Source organism: Felis catus, chromosome A2, assembly GCF_018350175.1.
Source record: "Felis catus isolate Fca126 chromosome A2, F.catus_Fca126_mat1.0, whole genome shotgun sequence".
NCBI lineage: Eukaryota > Metazoa > Chordata > Mammalia > Carnivora > Felidae > Felis > Felis catus.
Window position 1 is genome coordinate 52,939,886 of NC_058369.1, and position 25,900 is coordinate 52,965,785.

Genomic DNA, 25,900 nt, shown 5'->3' on the forward strand with positions numbered 1-25,900 from the left:
AGCTAAAGCTCCTATGTGAGCAGGACACAGATGGTTTTGTATGTAAAGAGGATTCTTCTCTTCTCATGGTAAGTCCTCAAAGGCATTTGGGTCCCCCCTGGATAAATACCTAACACATACATTTCAAAATCAAATATTATACAAACCAAGGTATCTTCAAATTCAAGCAATGGGTCAAAGTGACAAACGCTGTTCTGTCAAAAAGGATCACTTTATTCAACTACACATAACATATAAAAGCAAGCAAAATCAGGATGTTTTCCTCAGCCATCCTTTCCACATTTTGTGTAGTTTTAGTGAACTATAAACCACTGTTTTCTTCATGCCTAAAAGACAAAAAGAAGAGATGGTTAGAAAGTTGGGGCTTGATGACCAGATACTCTGCTAGAGCTTCCATGATATTCTATATTCTCATCAGAGACCTGTCTTTGGAAGGCAGCAGTGATGGGCTGATTGGTGGGGCCCGGGAGACCCTGGGAGCCGAAGATGATTAAGGATCACCATGGTCAACATAAGGGGGAGAGATTCTGATTTAGGCATTACTGCCACAGTGACATGAATGCCAAAGGTACCTGAGTTAACGGGATAAGTGAATCTTTCGAGTTACGAGCCTATCAAGTCTATCGTCAGCCTTTGACTTCAGTAGCTCTTTTAAAAACGAGAAAGGAAAACAAAGACAAAACTCTGCATGTAAATGGACATCCGCAGCCCCCCTTCTGACTCCCGGTGCCTGCATCCCAACCACCCCCAGCTCCCTGCCACTGTGTCACTGAGTACCCCACCGGCCTGCCCAGAACGGGTATCAGTTCCATCCCTCTCCATCTGTTCGCTCCATCCCCCTTTCAGATTCCTTCTGCAGAAGTGCCTTCCTGGACCCCCCAGGCCGATTCAGATGCTGGTCGTCCTGGTCCCACAGCACCTGTGCTGGCCACGCGTACAGCACTTACCACACTGCGTGGTGCTTGTCAGTTTACTGAGCTGTCCCTCTGCCTAGACTGGGAGCTCCTTAAGGACAGGGAGCATGCCTCATTTGTCCCTGTATCCCCATCATCTAGTACAGTGCCTGGCACATAGCAGGTATTCGGTATACGCTTTTGAAATGATGTGACAGATGCACCTCATCCAGATATGTGACCTTCTAGCTCCCCACCTACTTAATCACAAGTACCTGATGAAACCGGAGGAGAGGCTCTCTGGGGGCCAATGGGACAGAAGTAAAATGGGATAGAATAATGGGAAGCTATTTGTCTGTCAGATCTAATAGGATCCAATTTGCAGACGGTATTATGGGCTCAACTTCCTTTGTGCTGAGGATGAGATCATTTAGTCTGTGTTTCAGGGTGTGGCCCAAAGATCTCAACAGTTTTTTCATCATGAGATACAAATTGTGGTGTGTGTTGCAAGTCTGAAACACACACTTCTGGCAGTGCACCTTAAGCTTTGTGGATGAGTAACAGGATTAACTCTGGAGACTCCTACTATGGGGGTTTGAGTGGTCTCTTGAAAATACCTGGGCGTATTACCTGGAAGCTGCCCAGTCCACTCAGAACCTTCGAAGAAGCTACTGCAGGCAGTGGTGGGTAAAAAGGCAGCATATCAGGAAAACTGTTAGCGAATACTTCTATAAACTCTGGCCCAGCTTTTCTACTGATTATTTGCAAACTGACATAGCGTAGTCAAGAAACTCAGAGCTCCTTTCCCTGCCTCCGCCTCTTTTAATTTTCTCCCTGGAGCAACCACTTTGGTGAACCTCACCCAGTTGAGCATTGAGACTGGAAACTTATTACGTAAGGTTCTTTTTTTTAAATATTCCAGCCGGAGCCAATCAAGACACTAAGCAGAACACAGGTGGTGCATACAGTAAGGTTCAACATAGCAACCCCAGGGCATTGAGTCACAGCTAGAGGAAGATGCATCAACCATGATAAGTCCCAGCGCAACTTCACAAACCTTACATACAGACTCCTTGGAGCATAACATTTAAGGTAAATACCTAAAGTACATGAGCGTCACCATGTAGCCATGGTTTGCTGCTACTGCACAGAAACCTCTCTTCGTTGAAAACGGTCTCTCCCTTTGATGGCTCTGACAGAGTGAGTCTCAGAAAGACTGCAGGAGGGAACTGTGTTAGAAAGAGCACTGGAATAGGAGTCAAGAGACCTGAAATCTAGTTGCAGCTGGACCACAAACTTACAGTTTGTGACTCACTCTCTCTGCGCCTTGACTTTCCCATCTGCAAAAAGACTGGTTGGACTAGTTCAGGGTTCTTTAACAATGTCAGTCTGTAGGAAAGTGAGGAGGAAACTGTAGGAAAGTTTGCTGTGTGTGTGCACGTGTGCACTTCTGTGCAGAGTGTGCAGTTTTTGTCAGATTTTCACAGGGAGCCAGGATTTGCAGAAGGTTAAGAACCAACAGATTGGAGCAAAGAATTCTTTCGGCCTTAATATTCTAACTGCAATTCAGGTAGAAGAATAACAGTGCATGAGGTTGGGAGTGGGCAACATTTCCTAAACAGGGCACAAAAGCTGCTCCCATAAAGGACACTGATAAACTGGACTGAAAAAAATTAAGAGCATCTTTTCATCCAAAGATACCATCGAGTAAAGGATCTATACACTTAAAATTATAAAAAGCTTATAGAAGAAATTGAAGAAAACACAAAGAAATGGAAAAATATTCCATGCTCAAGGATTGGAAGGACAAATATTATTAAAATGTCAATACTACTCAAAGCAATCTACACATTCAATATAATCCCTATCAAAATAACACCAGCATTCTCACAGAGCTAGAACAAATGATTCTAAAATTTGTATGGAACCAGAAAAGTCCCCAAATAGCCAAAGTAATGTTAAAAAAGAAAACCAAAGCTGGAGGCATCACAATTCCAGACTTCAAGCTGTATTACAAAGTTGTAATCAAAAAGAGACACATAGATCAATGGAATAGAATAGAGAACCCAGAAATGGACCCATAAATGTGTGGCCAACTAACATTTGACAAAGCAGGAAAGAAAATGGAAAAAAAGACAGCTTCTTCAGCAAATGGTGTTAGGAAAACTGGACAGCAACATGCGGAAGAATTAACATGGACAACTTTCTTACACCATACACAAAAATAAACCCCAAATGGATGAAAGACCTAAATGTAAGACAAGAAACAATGAAAATCCTAGAGGAGAAAATAGGCAACAACCTCTTTGACTTTGGCCACAGCAACTTCTTACTAGACATGACTCTGGAGGCAAGGGAAATAAAAGCAAAAAGGAACAATTGGGACGTCAACAAAATGAAAAGTTTCTGCACAGTGAAGGAAACAATCAACAAACTAAAAGGCAATTGACAGAATGGGAGAAGATATTTGCAAATGACATATAAGATAAATGGTTAGTACCCAAAATCTATAAAGAACTTATCAATCTCAACACCCAAAAAACAAATAACCCAGTGAAGAAATGGGCAAAAGACATGAATAGACACTTTTCCAAAGAAGTCATCCAGATAGCTAACAGACATGAAAAGATCCTCAGCATCTCTCATCATCAGGGAAATACAAATTAAAACCACAAAGAGATACCACGCCACATCTGTCAGAAAGGCTAAAATGAACAACTCAGGAAGCAACAGATGTTGGTGAGCATGTGAAGAAAGGGGAATACTTCTGCACTGCTGGTGGGAATGCAAACTGGTACAGCCACTCTGAAAAACAGTATGGAGGCTCATCAAAAAAATTAAAAATAGAGTTACCCTGTGACCCAGTAACTGCACTAGTAGGTATTTATCCAAAGGATACTGGAGTGCTGATTGAAAGGGGCACATGTACTCCAATGTTTATAGCAGCACTATTGATAATAGCCAAAGTATGGAAAGAGCCCAAGAGTCCATCGACTGATGAATGGATAAAGAAGATGGATAAAGAATACCTAAAGTACATGAGCATCACCATGTAGCCATGTTTTACTGTTCTGTATATATACAATGGAATATTACTCAGCAATCAAAAAGAATGAAATCTTGCCATTTGCAATAATGTGGATGGAACTACAGTGTATTATGCTAAGCGATAAGTCAGTCAGAGAAAGACAAATATCATATGATTTCACTCATATGTGGAATTTAAGAAATAAAACAGAAAGGAAGGAAAAATAAGATATAAGCAGAGAGGGAGGCAAACAATAAGAGACTCTTCAATACAGAGAACTGAGGACTGCTGGAAGGGTGATGGGTGGGGGCTAAATGGGAGATAAGCATTAAGGAGGGCACTTGTTGGGATGAGCACTGGATGTTATATGTAAGTGATGAATCACCAAATTCTACTCCTGAAACTATTACTACACTATATACAATTAACTTGGATTTAAATAAAATAAAAAAAAAATACACCATCAAGATAGTGAAGTGACAACCACCAAGTGGGAGACTTTTGCGCTATGCATATCAGACAAAAGACCTGTATCCAGACTTTACAGAGAATTCAGTAAGAAAAGGTAGACAATTCAGGGGCACCTGGGTGGCTCACTCAGTTGGGCGTCCGACTTCAACTCAGGTCATGATCTCACGGCTTGTGAATTTGAGCCCTGCATCCAGGTCTGTGCTGACAGCTCAGAGCCTGGAGCCTGCTTTGGATTCTGGGTTTCCCTCTCTCTCTGCCCCTCCCCTGCTCATGCTCTGTCTCTCTGTCTCTGTCTCTGTCTCTCTCAAAAATAAACGTTAAAAAAAAATGAAAAACACAAAAAGATAGACAATTCAGTAGAAAAATGAGCAAAAAAACCTAGAATAGGCACTTCACAAAAGAGGATATCCAAATAAACATGGAACAAATGCCCAGCTTCGTTAGCCATCAGAAAAATGTAAATTAAAACTCCAATATGATACCACTACTCACCTATCAGGGTGCCTAAAATGAAAAAGACATAGTATCAAGTAAGGAGGAGCTGCACCAGGAGCTCAGTTAGTGGGAGTGTAATTTGGACAACTATTAGGTAGTATTACCAAAGTTGAACATTCACATACTTTATGATCTTGTAATTCCACCCCTAAGTATGCACCCAGGAGAAATGCACAGGTTTGCTCACCAAAAGGCAGGTACAGAAACATTCACAGTGGCACTACCTATAATGGCCCCAGAGTGGAACCAACCCAAGAAACCATTAACATAGAGTGGGTAAACTGTGGTATAATCATACAGTGGGCTCGTGGCAATGAGGATAAATGAACTATTGCTGCTCCCACCACCATGTTGAATCTCATTGATATAATGGGGAGTGAAAGACACAGGAGACTACATATTTGCTTAAAGTTCAAAATGGGCACAACAGAAGCAAGGCATTGGAAGTCAAACACTAGTTACTACTGGAGGAACAGTGACCTTGACTGGCACACTGTCTGGGGGATGGTTCTGTTCTATTTCTTCATCTGGGTCTAGGTTCATGAGTGTTCATTTTGTGAAAATTCACCAAATTTCTGATATATGCATTTTCTGTACATATGGAGATTTTTTTTCTACTACCAAAAGCCTCGAATCTTTGATTTATTTGGTCACTGAAATACACTGAGCCGGTATTTATTGAGCATCTATATAATACTAGACACCGAGCTAGCTGTTGGGAATACTGGTATGGACAACAGTTATGGTTTCTGCTCTTACAGTTTACAATCCACAGAATTCTACTTGGCTTACCTTAAGTCTACTTTTGGTTTCTGCTCTCTTTCTATAGAAAAGGATGGTGATTTAGGAAGTCTGTATTTAGAATGTGTCTTGGGGGAAGACATTAGAACCACCGTCATTGTCTTTGCTCCTTCTCCAAAGGATAAAGATGGAATATCTCTTTAGATACCGTGTCTTTAGACAGATTCTTATCTACCTAAAGTGAGTCATTATGGATTTTGATTAGTATCTAAAGTCAGATCTGTTTTGGAAGCATATAGAAATCTACTTCAACATATGGCTCCTAAGGTTTTACTTCTGTTGATTTCTATCTTGTTCCATGTGACCTGCAGCAAAGTTACTCACATGTAAGACCATGAATCCCTATGTGACTTTAAACAAGATGGGTCTGATGACAGACACAGTTCTCCAGGAAGCAATGTGAGGCAGAGACAGGAGTAGGTTGTGAGAGGTCTCTCCGTTCCCATAATTCTACTTTTCAGATATTTATGAGGGAAAATCAGCAAGCCCCCAAACAGTCTTCCAATTATTTTCCAATCATAGATCTTATCTACGAAGAAAATCTCTTGAAGCAGAAGTACAACTTATTTTAAGGACTCTTGGGTTAAATAATAAGCTGGAAAGAAAACCCCACAACTATTATACGTTCTTCTTATTTAATATGTAGGTACCAAAAAATGGAAGAAGTGTTTTAGTAATAAGAAATCAGAAGCAGAGGATAATCAATGATCATTCTATTGTGTTCCAGGAAAGGGCTGGTAAGGAACCCCTCAGGTATGTCAGAAACTTTTTAGGAACAAGACTAAACCTGTTTTGTTAATTCAGTTGAATCCTTTGAAGCTAGAGAGGTAAATAGGTATCTGTCTCCAGAGTCAATTATGACTGACCAGGAAGTGACGTGGGGAAAAATAAAGCAAGATTTCAGAAATTAAACTCATCATCCTCCCTGACTGCCCCCACCTCTGGGAATGGCAGCAACATCCATTGCTTTCCAAGCCAGAAACCTGGGAGTTCTGTTTGACTCCTCTCTCTCCTTCACTTCCCATGTCCCTCCAATCATCTGGAACAGGTAACTTGCCCTCTCAATATTGTGTACATCTCTCCTCTCTGCCTGCAATGACCTGAGTTCAGACTGCCTAACTCCTCCACTGACTGGCTGCAACCAGAGCTAATCAGTTTCCCGAGCAATAGCTTTATCTCCTTTCCTCTCTTCTCTATTCTCTGTAGCCATCGAGGTCTTGCTACAATCCTTCAGTGGCTTCCCTCTGCCCTCAAAATAAACTCTGAATTCCTCTGCCTGGCTTTTCAGGCCCCCCTTCACTGGCTTCTGCTTACTTCTCATCACTATATTCCACCATCTCTCTCTTGTTCCCATACCAGAATACTGAAGCAGGTTGTTAATGAGAAGGTTGCTGCTGATCAGCATATGACAGATTGTGGGGCGCCTGGGTGGCTCACTTGGTTAAGCGTCTGACTTTGGCCTAGGTCATGATCTTGTGGTTCACGAGTTCGAGCCCTGCATCAGGCTCTGTGCTGACAGCTTGGAGCCTGGAACCTGCTTCAGGTTCTGTGTCTCCCTCTCTCTCTGCCCCTTCCTTGCTTGTGCTCTGTCTCTCTCTCAAAAAAAAAAAAAAAAAAGAAAAAAGAAAAAAAAAGAATATGACAGATTGCTTAGCTGGTCTTCTGTGACCAGTCTGAGATGTGATGCCATCTGCTGCCACCATGAAAAGAGGAGCAGGCCAGTATCAGGAGACTAAATGGCCTTTCACTTCTCCTGAGCTGCTGGTGAGTTAGTCTAAAAGGGGAAAACAGTGTTTGGCTTTGGAGGTAGTAAGACCACATGAGAACAGACAATCGTGCTATCAAACAGTTTGTTAGAAAAGGCAATCCTTTGGGCTGGTTATAGATGCCTGGCCTCTATCTTTCCTAGGAATAGAGTGAAATTTAGATCTAGACTCACCCAAGTTTATAAAGCACCTACTAGGTACATACTGGACCCTCTCAGAACATGTACTGAGCTGGGTTTAGTAACCCCTCCATTTCAAGGAAGAAGGGCTAATTAACATACCAAGGTTACAGAGGCAACAAATGAATAACTGCAACACAAGTCCAGGTCTTCTGACCCGAAGCTTAGCTCCTTGGTTAGCTATGTACCTCTGAAGCTAAGCATATTTCAATATAAAAGGTATTCATTAGCTAAGGGGGAAGTCTGAACCTTCCTTTTCACCCCTCCCCCCCCCAGTGGGAGGCTATGAAGGGAGGCATGAGAATGGCTAATAACGAATACAAACTCCATCAAATACACTGGGATTCTCACCTGCACATGATGCACCAGCTAGCTGAAAAACTGAACACAGGTAGGACTTGGTGGATTTTGTCTTAGTGCAGCAAGCAGAACAACAGCCATGACCACAACAAAAGGACTTCTAAAGAACAACGTACAAAAGCATAGAGGTTCAGAAGCTTGATGTGAAATGAGAGGGAAGACAAACAGTAAACCAGCCACTCAGGCCCTTTTGTTTGTAGTTTACTCCCACTGGAGACCTGGTTAATGGGTGGGCTCATGCCATCTGAATATGACAGTGCAAAGACGCATATTCTAAGGAGGGGTCACGAAATCTTTTAGGTGATAATAGCAAAAAGGGAAAGACCAGGCACAGTGCTGGATGCGTTTATATATCCTACGATGTAATTTTCACAAGCTGGTGAGGCAGGTTTAATTATCCCTATGAAATTAAAACTCAGAAAAATTAGGTAACTTGCCCAAGGCACAGTACTTAAGTTGGAATATGAACCCTAGTCTCTGGGGCTCATAAACCCCTGCCCTTGGCCTGGGCTGCCTTCATCGCAGCCCCAAACCACCGTAAAACCAGAGAAGCCAGAGTGTGAGGTCAGTAAACCCATAGACCTTGAAGGGATGCCCAACACTTTTCACAATTTCTGCACCCTCAGAGCAGGCTGCATACATTCTGTTACTCTGCGCTTCCACAATCCGATAAGGCATCTTTAGAAAGGAAAAGGAAGCAGGCAGTGAGCACTCAGCGGAACCAGCACTGGGCACTAGGACGGCCACAAGGAAACACTGGGCTGTGGCTTCTGTTAGGTGTCACCCACTGCCCTCTGCTGGCCACTGGAAAGAGTGGAAAGAGGACCAAAGATTCATTTCAGGTTGATGCTCAAGATGATGATGGATTTAGAAAAATGCTTTATTAGAGAAAAATTCAAATTATAATAGAATATTACAGTATGTCTCATTTCTTCACCCAGCTTCAACAATATATCAACTCATGGCCAATCTGGTGTCATCTACCCCTTACCCACTTCGCTCCACCATGTTTGATTTTGAAGCAAATCTCAGACATCCTGTCCTTTCATCTGTAAAAATTTTAATTTAATTTCTAAAAGAAAAATTTTAAAACATGATCACAACTAAAAAAAAAAATCCATGAGTCTAATAATTCTTTAAAGCACCAGAGGCTCAAAATAAAAAAAATAAAAAAAAAAAAAGCATTCAGCCCCACCCAAGAAGCTGCAATCATGCAAATCACAGATTAATAGCCTGAACCACCCAAGCAAACAAAGACACCTCATCTTCACCTTGCTAGGATAAGCCAGCAGGATCATAGATTAAATATCTTAATTGGAAATGCAAAGCTACACACTCCTGAGTGGTAGCAAAATCTTTAGCTGAGTAGATTTGGCACATGTGCTACTAAATCTTTGTTGAATTTTTGGCTGAATGTTCCCAAAGATTCAGGAAGGCAACACTGTGTCCTCGAGGCCAAACGCTGTGCTGGGTATCCAGGCAGCTGGGGTGAGAGGTTAAGAGGTGTGACCACACCAGCTTCCTGGCAATCTCAGCCCAGGGATCAGAATCAGGCTGGAAGATTACTCGCTTCTCTGGGTTAGCTCTGTGCCATCTATCCCTTGTTACTGCAAATGTACACATCTAGTTTATGAACTCCTTGAAGGCAGGATGGTGTTGTGTTCACTTCTGTATCCTGCATGGCTAGCACATGAGAGAGGCTCAGTAGATGGTCACATCACAAAAGACTGAACTAGGAAAGTCCATCATTTGACAATACCAAGTACTGGAGAAAATGGGGGTGGAATGAGAACTCTCCTTTACTGCTAGTAGGACTATAGATTGATACAATCATTCTGGAGGGCAGTGTAGCAATATCCAAAGCTATGTTCAAATGCTTAGGCCCATAAGACAATAGCAGGATGTTTAAAAAAAAAATGTTTTTAAATGTACATTCAGAGAATAAAAAACAAAACAAAACAAAACAGAAAGAGCTCCTGGCAATTAAAACATATAATAGCACAAACAAAAACCTCAATAGAAGGGTTGGAAACTACAGTTGAGAAAATCTCCCAGAAAGCAGAGCAAAAAGATAAAGAGATAAAAACAAAAACAAAAACAAAAACACAGATGAAAGAAAACCAAAGGGCTCTTCAAAACCAAAGGAGTCCAATATCTGAAAAAAAGGAGTTCCAGAAAGAGAAGAGAGAAAACAGATGAGAACTTAAAGCAACAATAAAAGAACATTTTCTTATATTCTTTTTTTCTGAGTTTCCAAAATGAAAGGGCAATGAGTACCCAGCAAAATAGATAAAAACAGATTCATTATCAAAGTATATCCCTGAGAAATGTTAGAGCCCTGGGGCAAGAGAAGACCTAATTGGCTTCCAGAAAGAACACACATGAAGCACTGAGAAGCAGGATGGCGTTGGGCCTCGATAGCAATCCTCAAGTGGGAAGACAATTGGAATAATAATATTGAAATTCTTTAAAAAATGATTTCTATCTCTCTCCAGCCTAAGTGTCAATTCCATGTGAGGGTAAGCTAAAGATATTTCGAGTTGTATACGGTCTCCAGAGTGGCCTCCTTGCATCCTTTCTTAGGAAATGATTGGATGGTGTGCTTCCCCACAATAAGAGTGGGCACCGCAAAAACAAAAGGCACAAGAGTCAGGAGACGGGATCCCTCTTGCAAGACATGGGAGATGATCTACGTGGGAAAAGACAGTGGTGCAGGGAAAGCAAAGCGTATGATGTGGCTCACCTATGAATCATAATAGCAGAGTCATATGCTGTAAACTCAGGCAACTGACTTCGTCGAAGCAACTACCTTAGGACCAAGGGATGGGAGTGGTGAGTGTGTGGGGCAGGGTGGGTGCGAGAGCCAAATTCTAACCTGCCAGAGCGAGCAGTCAACAGATGATGCCTGGAACTGAAACGGAGGGAGGCAGCAGCATGCACCCACTACAGAGAAAACGGGCAGGGCAGACAAAGCACCCACTACGGGTCTCTGGAGAGGGGCAGTGGGGGGAAGGGCAAGGTACTGCCGCTTTTGCAACAATATGCACAGGCAACTTTCAGAAATCCAAAAGCCAGGGGACAAGCTGTATATGAGGAGTTGTTCAGAGAACTGAGAGGGGAGCAAGGCTTCCAACATCACCTCCCATGGTTTGACTTCTCTAGACCAGATGACAGTTCCGTTTTGTCTGTCTGTACGCCATTGCTATGTCCTAGTTCATGCCCATCAAAATTCAGCACTTCAGAAGTACTTGCAGGATACAGATAAAGCTTTATGTTTTAATCAGGAGTGCTGAGGCCACTCAATCCAGGAGGCACATCAAGCATAGATTTTCCAAAGTTCTTACCGGCAGTGAAAATGCCTTTGGTGCTCTGTTTCATACTAGAAGGTCTCACAATTGCTGAAAGCCCTGTGAGAAAAAACCAACAAGGAGGCCAAAAAAGCCAGATGTTAGTCATCTTAACACTTTTAAAACCTAAAACTAAATGTTCTTTCCAGTTATCCAATAAAATGAGCAAATCCATCTCTGTCCTGGTGTCACAGAACGACAGTGGGAAGGGTATCAGGATTGAGGGCCAGAAGCCCGGAGCCGCCGGCCATGTCACCAACTTGTGAGCACAAGCAAACACCTGGTCCCCTCTGGGCCTGGTCCTCCTCACCTTTATTAATAGGGGTGGATTAAGTCACCCTCAGAGGTCATTTTATGACTTTAAATCTGCTTAAGGCTGCTGGTTCTCAACCCCAAGATTTGAAATGACTTAAAAGAAAAACCCCAAAGTTTCTGCCTAGGAGAAGAGCTTTCATTCTGAAAACATATACAGGACTCCTGCGACCAGAATCATGTTAAAGTGGGAAAGAACAAACAATATGCCTCCTCACTCATCTTCAGAATAGGTACATGGTAACCTGAATGCATGCTCTGACAGCCTGGGGCAGGTCCCCGAGAGAGTACGTGGGTCCGCCCACTGGAGTTAACGCTCAGTACCGTCACGGTCAAGAGCATCTAGCGCAGGAGCCCGCATCCTTGAGGAGCTCATAAAATATGTACTCAGTAAAACAGGAAAATATGGTATGTGGGGGAGGGAGTTGTTTTCAATCGTAACTCTTTACTGACTGCCTTTCTACATTATCTTTAACACCTCCAAAAGGAAGTGGGTCTCCGAAGATAAGATTTTTGGGTAAACATGAGGAAGTCCCTGGGGATAATATGTGGAACATATTACGGGCCATGTCAGAGGGAATCTAGTGAACACACAGAGACACATCGAAGGGGAGTTGGCTGATGAAAGCTGTATTCCTGATGTTACAAAAGCACTAAAAATGTCACCAGTCTCCTTCCTTCTCAGACCACCGTGAAGAACACAGAGGAGTCTTTGGAATAACTTCTAGAAGTTACGCTCTTGGAACCAAAACAAACATTGTTTCCCCCTTTGACAGTGATTTAGGACCCAGGAATCTGAAAACAGAAGTACTTACGCCACCCTACTTCAAACAAATGACAATTTAGATTTGGAAAAACCCCAGATTGTTAGTGCTTTCTTCTTCCCTGGGACAATCTGTCTTTTGATCTCAATTAAGCAAAAAAGAATAAAGAATATGTCTCCGTCACAAAGTTTGCTTTTTACCCATGGCCAGCACTTCCTCAACGTCAAATTCATAAACATACCTCGTCGCACCACCTCTCCACAGTCTGGATCATGAGCAACTTGTAATAAAGTTTCTTCCACATCTCTGTTTTTTCCAGGAGGGTCCATAACATGATTTATTTGTTGCTGTAAGGTTTTGGGCAATGTCATTAGCTGAGTGAATTGTCCTTCTGGGCTTTTATCTATCTAAGAAAAAAAAAAAAGATAATATCTATGGTAAGTTCTTTGAATTCTATAAAGATTCAAGGACATATGGCTTTCAAGTCACACAAACATACATGAACCCATACCCTGGGCGGCATACTAAGGAGAGTTACTCCTTTTCTGAAACTGAATGCCTAAGAGTTCAGATCCTATGTTCCTTCAAAAAAGCCACTTCTTTTCCTATCATAGTCCACTTTTACATGAGAAAAGAATAGAAGCCTCTTTCAAGGATCAATTTCTCACTCTCAGTTTTAAAATTTCTATTTGTCTTAAATCCAGCAGTTAAAGGAAGTGAGGCTACAGTTAACATTCACTGAGGTTCAGCAAATCCAGGCACTCAAACTCTCTCTCCATTTTAAACAGAGGGGCAGGGCGCTGAGTGACACATCCAGGATTATACAGCCAGTAGGAGAGAGGGGTGCTCTAACCTCATGTCTCCTGCCTTCTGGGCCTTTGACTTACCATGCTGTGTTTCATAAGCTGTAGGAATAAATTGATGACAAGGACTAAGCTTATTCACTTTTAATCTCCCGGCACACAGGAGGTAGTCAAAAAACATTGGCTGAATAAAGGAATGTATACCTGCATCAATAAAACTTAGTTGTCATTATTTCTTACCTAGGATTAGGTAAGAAATAGAAACCAGTGGTTTCTATTCCCAAGAATTCTAACTAAATACATCAAGTTGAAAGCCAAATACAGAAACAAAACATACAAAACTATGCATCAGACTTTACTTTGAATCAAAAGTTAGCCACAGAGCCGAGGCCACACCTTGCTTCCCTAACTCCAGTTTAATATACTTTGCTCCATGGAACTAAGTTTTTACAAAATCATGTAAACATTGACTGCCTGCCAAGGTGAGAACCAGTAACCCTGCCCTCAACAGCTCATCCATTATTTTCCAGGTAAGAATCTGTCTTGTATTCTTTCAACAAATGTTTAGGTTTTAACTTTGACTAAGAGAACAGTAAGAAAAAAATTAGACAAATGTATTCAATTTTAGATTCAGATTTTCCAGATATGACTAACATCTTAACAATTAGAATTCACTCATTCTACCACCTTTTTTCATTCCACAAGTATTTATTGAGTATTAATGCCTGGATTTTCTAGTTTTCTATAAAATTAATGCAAATAAGAAGAAAATACTATTATCTTGTGGCTCCACTAAAAGTAAAGGTTTTTTTTAACCTGAATATTTCATATTCATCATTAAGATGGTTCTAAATTCACAGGATTTGACCACTGTTTAGCTTTGTTTAGACAAAGGACAAAAAATGTGGACACTTTTGTAGATTTGCTAGAAATAACGTTTATGGACTCATATTTTGGGGCTAAGAATTGAGATTAGCCAAAAAGACCTTATATTTCTGTAAGGGTTTATCTATGAAACTTTCAGGAATTTCAGAGATGCCAAATGGCTTGAGTAATATGAGGAATTAAAAAATAGTGTTTGCAGGGCATCTGGGTGTCTCAGTCGGTTAAACATCCGACTTGGGCCCAGGTCATGATCTCATGGTTCAATCCCACATCAGGCTCTGTGCTGACAACTCAGAGCCTGGAGCCTTCCTTTGGATTCTGTGTCTCCCTCTCTCTCTGCCCCTCCCTGGCTCACATGCGCTCTTTCTCTCTTGCTCTCTGTCAAAAATAAATAAAAACTTTTTTTTTAATTAAAAAAAAAGTATTTGCTACTGCTTTCTCTTGAGGAAAAGAATGCACTGGAATTTTTGCTTATAGGCATGTGTCAAGAGACACAATATTAGGTGACATGTTCAAATAAATTGCTAAATTCTGTGTAATTATCTTTACTCTTTGATTCTCCATTAAAACATGGTAGTGAAAGCATTAAGCTAAATTGTGAGAGTCAAACTGCATTTTAAAAGCAGATATGGAAAAGACCACATACTGTATGTTTCCGTTTATGTGAAGTGTCCAGAACAGACAAATCCAAAGAAGCAGAAAACAGATTAGGGGTTGCCTGTGGGGAACGGGAGCTAGGGACTGCTAACAAGGATGTTTTTGGACTGATGGAAATGTTGTCAAATTAGATTGTAGTGACAGTTGCACAACTCTGTAAATATACTAAAAACCACTGAATTTTATGGTATGTGAATTATATCTCAATACAACTGACATTTTAAAAAAGCAGATGAGCTAAAGAGCCAAGGTACTCATTCCACTAGCTGCTGGGAAAATCAGCTGGATCCCTCTCTTACAGTCTCTCTCAGACTTATCCTCAACCAAAGGGAGCTTATTGGATCCCAAGATGAGAAGATGAAGGGGTACCACTGGCCTCTCTTCCCCAAGCTAGGATAACTAGGAAGGGCCATCTAGCTCTCTACAGCGCCACCATAGGATCAGATGAGGGCTTGCTTCAGATCCACTCAATTCCCATCCTACCAATAGGTACCAGGAATGGTCCTAAAAGGCATATTCCATGATGGCATTCTGGAGTTGTCATAATATGGAAGCGAGTGGAAGCCTCTGAAGCTGCCGTTTTTACCTCTTATCCAACAGAGTAACTAAAAAAACCCAACACATTTCAGGAGGAAAGGCAGAGATTAATGCCATCTGTAAACCTAAAGATGCAGGGGTGTGATGTTTAATTTTGTGTCACTTGGCTAGGCTATAGTGCTCAGTTGCTTGGTCCAACATAATTAACATTTAAGTCAGTAGACTCTGAGTAAAGCAGATTACACTCTAGAATGCAGGTGGGCCTCATCTAATCAGTCAAAGGCCTTAACAAGAAAGACTCAAGTCTCCTGAGGAAGAAGGAATTCTGCCTCCAGATAGCCCTCAGACTTAAAACTACTCTTCCCGGGTCTCCAGCCTGCTGGCTCTTCCCTGTAAATTTCAAACTTGACAGACCCCACAATTTAATTCCTTAAAATCTCAATCTCTCTCTCTCTCTCCACACACACACACACACACACACACACACACACACACACACACACACACACAGACTGGCTCTGTTTCTTTGGAGAACTCTATTGGTCTCCATCATATTTCCATTAAGTCTGGCCCTCACAAAAGCCAAATGGGTTCTGGAAGATGATAGTAGACTACCACAACTCAACCAAGTAGAAGTCCCTGTTACATCTCCTGTAGATGTGGTAAGTCTGCTAGAGCAAGTCAACAGAACTGCAGGTATCTGGATGGGGCCAAGACCTGGGGAATGCATTCTTTTCCATTCTTACTGGGCAGTTGGATCAGAAGCAGCTCACATTCATGAGACAGACAACAGTATCTCTTATGGTTTGCTTCAGGGCTATGTTAACTCTCCCATCCTCTGTCATAAGATAGCCCAAGAAAACCAGACTATTTGGACATTCTGTATAATCTCATGCTGGTCCACTACATCAATGGTATGTTGCTACTGTTACCTGATAAACAACAAGGGATAAGCACACTGGAGTCCTTGATAGATAGACATACTCCAGAGGGTAGAAGTTTCAGGAGCCTACCACATCAGTATTTTAGTTAAACACATCAGTGTTTAGGCGTCGAGTGGTGTGAAGCATGCTGGGACATCCTCCCCAAAGTTAAGATCAGTTTCTTGCATCTCGCACCTCTCACTGCTAAGATTGAAGCATGATGCCTGGTAGGCCCTACAGGTTTTGGAGGCAGCATATTCCACACTTGGGTGTCATGCTCAGACCCATTTACCAAGTGATATAAAAGGATGTCAGGTTGGTGAGGCTCAGAGCAGAAAAGAGCTCTACGAAAGATCCAGGCAGCAGTACAAGCGGCCCCACCCCTTGGGCCACACAACCCTGTAAACTCTATAGTACAAAGTGTATCTTCAGTATAAAAAGAAGCCACAGGAAGCTTGTGGTAGGCTCCCTCGAGGAGATCACAATGTGGACTGCTAGGGTTCTGGGGCAAGGCCCTGCCATATGCAGTGAAGAATCATACACCATTTGAAATCAGCTCCTAGATACAAGACGGAGAGATGGAGAGATGGAGAGATGGAGCTCCTAACCATGGGTCACCAAGTCACCATGCATCAAGAACTGCCCATCACGAGCTGGAACCTCCTGTATCCATCAAGTCTTAAGGTCAGGCAGGCTCAACAGTATTGCACTGAAGATGAAAGGGCTATACTAGCATTGGACAGAAGTAAGGCCAGAAGTAGTGAGCTCCACACACAGGAAGCCTAGGCCCCCATAATATCTACTGTGCATTGGCACAACTGTGTACAGCTGTACAACGTAGAGTACAGCACAGTTGTTCCAGTGCATACCGTTCTACTTTCCCATTGGGTCATGCATATGGCTACAGGGAGGTTCCCTTGTGATTGGATTTTGGGGGAAGATAAGGGATGAGCTTGCTTCATGGAGGATTTGACTTGGCATGTACAAACTAAAAATGATGCATTACAGCCTCACTCAGGGATGGCCCTGAAAGACATTAAGGGAGAATCTTCCCAAATGGGCATGCTTCAGGGAGTGTACCTGGTCATGCACATAACATGGAAAAGTGGGCCCAGGTAAGAATATACAAAGACTCATGGGGACCAAACCATGGTTCGTTGGTTGGTTGCACCTAAAAGGAAAAAGATTGGAAGACTGAAGACAAAAAACTGGGAAGAAGAGGCATGTGGATGGACCTACTGGAGGTGGGCACAAGGTGTGAGGATCTTTGTATTGTATGTTAATGTCCAGCATGAGCATCCTTCACAAAAGAACCAACAATAACCAAAAGAAAAACTCAGCCAGTTGATTCAACAGCCTTTGTCATCCCAGTGCTGGCATCTGGCTTCTCGAAGGAGTAGCCATGGTGACGGGGATAGAGGCTCTGCCTAGGCCTAAGGCTGACTTAGCTACTGCTGCTTTGGAAACTCTATCCTGACAGCAACAGAAGCCAACACTGAGATCCTGAAAATAGGACCATCTCTTGAGAATAACCAGCCACTTGGTGGAGGCTGACTACATTGAACCCCTTCCACATGGGAAGGGGCAGCAATTCATCTCAGTTGGAAATAACACATATATTGAGCATGGGTTTGCCTTTCCTGCCTGCAGGACCTAGCCAGCACCATTCCAGGAATTACAGAAAACTTGCTTCCCCAACATGGTTGTGCTGTGTAACATCACTTAGGGGACCCACTTTAGAGCACAAGAGGTACACAGATGTAGCAATGGCACAGGACCATGGCTCCACTCTTCCTACCAAACACTGCACCAAGGCTGTCAGACTCATAGAGCAGTTCTCAAAAAGGGGAAACTTGGGGCCCACATCACAAAGAATCATCCAGCCTAAAATGCCAATAGTGCTGCGGGAAAAAATGCTATGGCCAAACAATGAAGAACAGCTGAGGCAGCAGCTTGGAGACGATACTCTGTGAGCATGCGGGGTGCAGTGCACATCCTAAAGTAATGCCCACTATCTAGTACTATGTTCTCAACTGGTGGAATACATAGGTCTGGGAACCAACGCGTGTAACAGATGGCCTTGCCTACCAACATTCCCAGTGACCCACTTGGGAAATGTGCGCTTCCCATCTCCATAACTTTAGGACTTTAAACTTGAAGCTAGGACTGCCACCTACTGCCTTCAGATCCCATGCCAGCAGACACTGAAAGGAGTCACCATACTGGCAGAAGTAACAGATCCTCATCATCAGGGGTAGGGCTGCTGGCACAATCTCTCAGCATCGCTTGCCCAATGTTGGTGGTAGATGGAAAGGGCAGCAACCATAGCCTGAGATGGGCATGGTAACCGGGTCTCAGGCCCCTCAGGGATGAAGGTCTGGGCCACCAGGTTGAGCCCAGCACAAATGCCAGATGAGGGTGAGGGGAATTTAGAATAGGTAGTAACTGACGGAGCAGGGAGGTGTCAGTTACAGCTTCAGACCAGATGCAGCCTGGGAACTGTAGTTCATCTTACCCCCTTAAGTTTCCCCAGGCGAAGAGAACAATGAAAACTTAGATTATGCAGACTTTCACAGGCCATAGTGAGGAACTTGGAAACGTTTATATTCACAGTCAAAGAAAATTCCCAGCCCTTTCCCCTTGCTCAGTTTCCCAAAAGTTTCCTGAAAGTTGGCAGGTAGGCATGTTATCCTTCCTGATCCCGAACCAGGGAGTAGATGATGTCCCTTTGAATAAATCCTACAGATACCGATACTTGGGGTCCTCTAATGAAACAGCCAGGTCCCTCTTGCCCCATAATCCTGCAATGAAGCCCATAGCTGACGAGCCCTGTCCATCACAAAGAACTTCCAGTCTGCATTTTCAGAGTGCCTCTCTTTTTAAAAACAGGACACAAAGGATATCCAAACATTTGAGGAAAGCTTCTAACAGCAGACAAGGGTGAATCAAATGAAAAAGGTATCTAAGAGAAACAGAGACAATGTAGGGACAAAGATAGAACTTCAAAAATTATAATAAAGACTACTAAAGGGCTGAGGAAAGCTAATGCATTTGTAAAACAAGAACAGGATGCTATAAGAAAAAAAGAACATTCAGAGGAAATTAAAAATTCAATAGAAGTGCTACAAGATCAATTTGAAAAATCCTTCTGGAAAGCAGAACAAAATCCCCAAAGAAACAGGAAAGAGGAAAGAGAAACAAAAAAGATCAAACCAGGCGGTCTGACAACCAGTTAACAGAAATTCCAGGAAGAACAAAGTAAGAAAATGGGTATGAAGAAAATTATTATAGAAATAATAAAATTTCCTAGAACTGGAGCTCATGAATTTCCAGATGAAAAGGTTCATGAAATGCCAGAATAATAGTGAAAAACACATATATAAAGACAAACCATCATGAAATTTAAGAACATTAGAAAAAAGGAAAAGATCCTAAACACTGTCCAAGAGCTAAAAAGGTCACATCTAAAGGACAGGCAATCTGAATGTCATTGGACTTTTTTTTTAAGTCTATTGATCTATTTTTGAGAGAGAGAGAAAGAGAGAGAAAAAAAATGTGCATGAACAGGAGAGGGGCAGAGAGACAGGGAGAGAGAGAATCACATGATGCAGGGCTTGATCCCAAGAACTGTGAGATCACGACATGAGCTAAAACCAAGAGTTGGACACTTAACCAACTTAGCCACCCAGGCACCCCTGCCGCTGGACTTTTTAACACAACACTCAGAAACTAGAAGAAGTGAAGCTACGACTTAAAAAGTCTACGGGAAAATTATTTCCAACCTAGAATGTGATATGGACCCCATCAGTCAGTGCAAGGGTAGAATTTTCAGATGTACATAGTCTCAAAAAATTTACCTTCCTCGCAACCGATGTTAGAGAGGTACTAGAAGGTACAATTCACCAAAATTAAAGTGTTACCATGAAAGAGGAAGATAAAAGATGCAGAAAATAAAAAATTACCAAAGAAGAGAGGCAGAAAAAATCCCCAGGGTGATAATGAAAAGACGTTCCAGGAGAAGAGCTGTGCAGCAAGCCTAGAAAACCACCAGTCCAGAAAAGACAGGGTACGCAGGGCTCCAGGAAGAAACGTCCCCAAGAAAAACAAGAAACGGAAAATGCGAGATGTTTGTCTATCGGGGGAGAAGCTATAAAGATTTATAAGAGGGTATGAATTAGTGATAGGTACACAGAAAACCAAGCAAATGAAGAAAATGAGACAATTATTAACTCCAAGAAAAACAAATTTGTTCAGGAAAGGAAGTTTCATGGTAGTATACCTCAGCAATGAAGAAAAATAAGTTCTCATAATAAATATTGAATATTAACCTAACCAAAAATTATGAAATAACTATATGTGAAGCAAGAGGAAGTGAGGTGGCAAGGGAAGTGTGGGGCGGTGGGGGTACGTATGCACATGCGTGAGTGCACGTTGATGGGAGTGGCATAAGAGTAAAAAAATCCTCTTCTTTCATAGACGGGTGACAAAAATGCAGCAAAAAAGAGGGGAAAGCAAGAAATAACAGTCAAATCATATTGTTTAGAGACATGGAGGTAAACATCGGGCCTTCTAGCGAGAGGGTAGCCCTCACCTCTGGGAAGCAGCACTGAGGAGTAGGAAAGTGCACAGGAGGGAACCGCTACTTTTCGTTATAAACTGTGAGGTACCACTTGGTTTTTAAACCACGTGAATGTTGGGTGCCTGGGTGGCTCAGTCAGTTAAGTGTCCACTCTTGGTTTCGGCTCAGGTCATGATCGCGGTTCATGAGCTTGAGCCCTGCATCAGGCTCTGTGCTGCTAGTGCAGAGTCTGCTTGGGATTCTTTCTCTCCCTCTCTCTCAAAATAAATAAGTAGACTTAAAAAAAAAAAAAAAACATATGCATGCATTATGTTGACAAAAGTAAAAATTAAAAAAAAAACCTTATTAGATATCCCTTTTATTTGGAAGAGGAAGAGCATTAAAAAAGTAAAATACAGGGTGGGGGGCGGTGCCTGGGTGGCTCAGTAGGTTAAGCATCCAACCGACTCAGGTCATCATCTCAGCTTTGTGAGTTCTAGTCGGGTTCTGTGCTGACAGTTCAGAACCTGGAGCCTGCTTCAGATTCTGTGTTTCCTCCTCTGTCTGCCCCTCCCATGCTCATGCTCTATCTTTCCTTGTCTCTCAATAATAAATAAATGTTAAAAAAAATTTTTTTAAAAAAAGTAAAATGCAGGGGTGCCTGGGTGGTTCAGTAGGTTAAGCATCCAACCGACTCAGGTCATCATCTCACGTTCGTGGGTTTGAGCCCTGCATCGGGCTCTATGCTGACAGCTCAAAGCCTGAACCCTGCTTGGGATTCTGAGTCTCCCTCTCTCTCTGGCCCTTCCCTGCTTGTGCTCTGTCCCTCTCTGTCTCTTAAAAAAAAAAAAAAAGGTAAAATACAGTGTTCTTTATGCTAAACATAAAATAAAAACCTGTGTTTTTTATAGTTTTTAAAAAAACCCTTAAATCCAAATCACTTTCCTCAAAGGAAAAGTTCTTTAATACTTATTTTCAAATACTTAATAATATAATTTTTAAAGATACTCTGAAAGTTTTATTTGATATTTCAAAAGGAAAGTTCCAAGACATAATAAACATAACAACTGGGGAAAAAATAAGCATCAGAATAATATGTGTAAGTAAGAGTCCATTTATATAAAACAAAACCAAAGACCAAACTTCTTCATACAGGTGTATATGTACAAATAAATACAAAAATGCACACAAAAGATCTGGGAGAATACATGCCAAACTGTCAGTAAGGTTACATCTGGGGACACAAATGGGATTGGGGACGAAAAGAAGGTAAATCTGAGAGTGTATTTTCACTCATTTTTGATTGGTAATTAGTATGCATAATAAGAATTTCAAATGGCAAAAAAAGATAAACGTGGTGAAGACAGGTCCCTCTCCCATGTCAGCCCTGGTTCCTCTCCCCAAAGGTGGCCTCTTATTACTAGTCTCTTGTGTTACTTTTTAGCATTATTCCAAATACACAAAAGAGTATGTTTCCATATGAAACTTACTTTTTAAACTGCAAATGTTATCACACTAGTCATACTGTTCTAACCCTTACTTCTTCCTCTTAAAATAGCTCTTGCCTTAGGAACAATGTAAATTATTTCCCACACACAGTTTACCTCCAGTCTGCCTTGCTGGATTTTATACACCACTTGGGGATTCTCCTGCAGTATGCTGCCATAGAGCTCACGAAAGTGGGCTATGTTGGGCTTCACAATATTCAACACTTTTGTCTTATCCTCTCCAACCACCATCCGAAAGTCGCCTGGTTAAAACAAATGGAAAAACAAATTTTTCCTTGAGAGTCCACATCCTAATCTATAAACCACAGCCCCAAATTCATCCTGCACTAGCTCAAGATAGCAGCATCCCACATTCAAAACATTTGCTTTTCCTCTTTGAAGCCGTGAATACATTACCCAAGGAATGCGGATGCTTGTTAGGGGAAAAGAGAGCCTCCAAATCATTAAGCCCTTTATGCTGGTTACCTAAGCACAAAAGGTAATCACCATTGAGAAGCGGATTTGTTTTTGTTTTAAAAAAATTTTAATGTTTATTTTTGACAGAGAGACAGAAATAGAGCATGACTGGGGGAGGGGCAGAGAGAGAGGGAGACACAGAATCTGAAGCAGGCTCCAGGCTCTGACCTGTCAGCACAGAGCCCGACGCGGGACTTGAACTCATGAACTGTGAGATCATGACCTGAGCCAAAGCCGGACGTTCAACCGACTGAGCCACCCAGGCTTCCCTGTTTTTGTTTTTCCAATGTAGAAGGTCCTATACTTATGATGGTTCATCCTGTGAACAAAACTCTGCCTGGGACCAATCATGGAGCTGGGGGTTGTGTGTCTCCTTAGATGCGTCCTTGCTATTGCTACTTGCTACTGCTTACTCAGCTTGAACCTTCTTCCTGCGTTTGCATGAGTGCCTCTGAGATACTTGATGAATATAAAAGGACCTTATATTTGAGCACAAGAGCAGTGAGTGTTAAAAGTTCTAGTAAGAAGAGGTTTACGTTTAAGATGAACTTCTTGAAAGCAGGTATCATCTTTTAAGTTGCAACTGGTGAGGAATGAGGAATGTTACATTTACCTACATGTGAGGTAAATGTGAGGATGAATTGAGCTGCAGAATATATAGTTCTGAAGGATAACACTACTTCTGACATAAATTTAAGTGCCCTGGCCTGCCTATGACAATTATCAGCAAGATGGGGGAGGGGAGGGAGATGATAAAATGTGAAAACTTGAGGGAACGCCTACTGGGCTAATGTGCATTCAAAACAGGCTGGGCACGTGTGAAGACCTCCCAGTTACCTGGGAGGCTGAAGCTTTTGCCACCACTGTGGCTGAAGCTTTTGTTGGACAGGGAGAAAGTCCTCCATGTAAATGGTGAGGTAGCAAGTGTAGGGAGATACCCCAGCTGCTGAGAAATTCCTGGGGAAGAGGTGACAGTGTAATTCATCATCCAAACCAGGTCGCTTCTGAGAGTGAAGGTGGCATGATGAGTAATTACACTAGGATAAGTAAAAACTGGGCAAACCCAAACATACGGTGAACCTTGCCAATTTATTTCCTCTGGGGAGACAGGAGAGGAGGGATCATTGAAATTCTTATGGGCCACTACAGGTATTCCTAGAGCGAACTTTTGCTTTGTTTTGGAAAAAATAAAGACACCCAATAGTATGTACTTCAGTAAGGAATAAAATATGCTGGGTTTTGAAGCTTCCGAAGACCAATTTATGCTACAATTTTATGGAAAGCAGCGGGGGACTGCAAGCTTCATGAAAACAGACTTAGAAACAGCCTCGGGAACCTAATCTTGGCACATCAGATCTGTTCAGGGGGTGAGCAGAAATGCGTTCCGGTCATAACAGGGTGCCCAAATATGAACAAACTTATTTTTTTCACTATTTTAAAGGGAAAGAGAGTTAACATAGTTACATCTTGGGATGACTGCCAGAGAGAGTGCAGAGAAATCGGTCCTTTCATATAATATTATCGACTTCATAAACTGGTAAAATCCTTTGGAAAGCAGGGAATGAGACAACCCCATCTCTGGAGAGTGAGCCTAAAGAAGAACAGACCCAAACAGAGGTCAGGTGGTAATGTCCGCTGAGCATCTGGTAGGGCCAGGAACTGTTGCGAGCGCTTTGCTGTATTACCTCGTTCAATCCGCACGTCCCTATCCTCTCAGGTAGATAGTATTCTATACCCCATTTAGCATCAGGGCAACAAGGACGGAGATGAAATGGACCCAGTAAGTAAGTGAATATGCTACATACATACTACTGTTCACTGAGACACCATTTATAATACCGAAACACTGGAAGCAGCCCAAAAGTCCAACAGCAGAGGAATGGATAAATTACAGTGGTACACCCACACCCTACCACAGAAGCGTATGGCCATTAAAGAATTACAGTAGTCACACACAGTGAGATGGAAAATGATCATATAATAAGCAAGAAACTAAAACACAAAAGTAAAGAAAACTTTGTAAAAAACAAACAGGGAAAACAAGACAAAAAGATTACAGAAAAATGTTATTTTTGCTCTAATAAGTACACATTTATTGTGGTATGTGTGCTTTGCACTGTTACTTTGTTTAGTCCTGGCAAAGCCTTCTAAAGAAGGTACTAAGTATTCCCAATTTTATAGATGAAGAGATTGAGGTGCAAAGGTCCAGCCACCTCTCAGTATCAGGGGAGTGATATTTTAGGTGACTAGTGTTACACTACTTTGCAATTTTCCTCCATTTCCCTCACTTCTATAATGTTGGCACATTACTTCTAGCATTTTTATTATTTATTTATTTATTTATTTAAAAAAATTTATATTTTATTTATTTTTGAGAGCAAGAAAGACAGAGCACGAGCAGGGGAGGGGCAGAGAGAGAGGGAGACGCAGAATCCGAAGCAGGCTCCAGGCTATGAGCTGTCAGCACAGAGCGGTACGCGGGGCTCAAACTCACAGACCGCAAGATCATGAGCTGAGCCAAAGTCGGATGCTTAACCAACTGAGCCACCCAGGCGCCCCTCTAGCATTTTTAAACAGATGCATGGGATGCTGACGTGCTAACTTGGCAAATGTGAATGGGGAGGAGCTGGGTTAACTTTCCTTTGTGTAAATCCTTATGCTTTTATTTAGAGCCTATAAATGGATTCTATCGATCTTTGAAGGGATAGGACATCATCCAACTCTGAATCCAACCTGGCTGGCTCTGAAGTGAAACATCAGTTTGCATCATTGCTGAGTTCTACACATTTGTGTCATTTCTTCTCTTTCTGTGCATTCCACGAAGTGTTCTTGTATGTTAGACAGTAACTTTCTGAAAGAGTGGCTGTATTTTACTAAAATGTAAAAGCCGACTAATGCAAATCCTCGCCAAAAGAACAATGGCACGTCGTGATTAAAGGAAAGACCTGGAAAATACTAGGGACTCTCTGAGAGCAAGGACTGGGGCTTCTCCACCCCTGCATCTCCAGCTCCTTGTGCGCTGCCTGGCACAGGGAAGGCACCATCAGTAAATATCTGCTGAACTGAATTTGTCCAGCTGCTGTGCAGCACAACTAGGTCAGCCACAGGGAAGAGCAAGCGAATGGGCTTATGACCTGCTTCTTCAGAACAACATGAA

General features: G+C 42.1%; 1 protein-coding gene across 8 annotated transcripts in view; it reads right to left on the reverse strand.

Moving 5' to 3' along the window:
- Positions 1-192: 192 nt before the first annotated feature.
- The window catches only part of TAMM41 (TAM41 mitochondrial translocator assembly and maintenance homolog), a 49,934-nt gene continuing 24,226 nt past the window's right edge, over positions 193-25,900 (reverse strand). For 6 of the 8 annotated variants that reach the window (XM_011280210.4, XM_003982492.6, XM_019825042.2 and 3 more), the window contains 4 exons: positions 22,384-22,529; positions 12,658-12,823; positions 11,338-11,400; positions 193-326 (listed from right to left, as the gene is read on the reverse strand). In XM_011280210.4, the coding sequence (XP_011278512.1) occupies positions 250-326; positions 11,338-11,400; positions 12,658-12,823; positions 22,384-22,529 (452 nt within the window). In that variant the 3' untranslated portion in view covers positions 193-249. Of the gene's footprint in view, positions 327-7,984; positions 8,094-11,337; positions 11,401-12,657; positions 12,824-22,383; positions 22,530-25,900 lie in introns of all 8 variants that reach the window. The other 2 variants (XR_002153394.3, XM_011280212.4) reach the window with 2 other exon arrangements.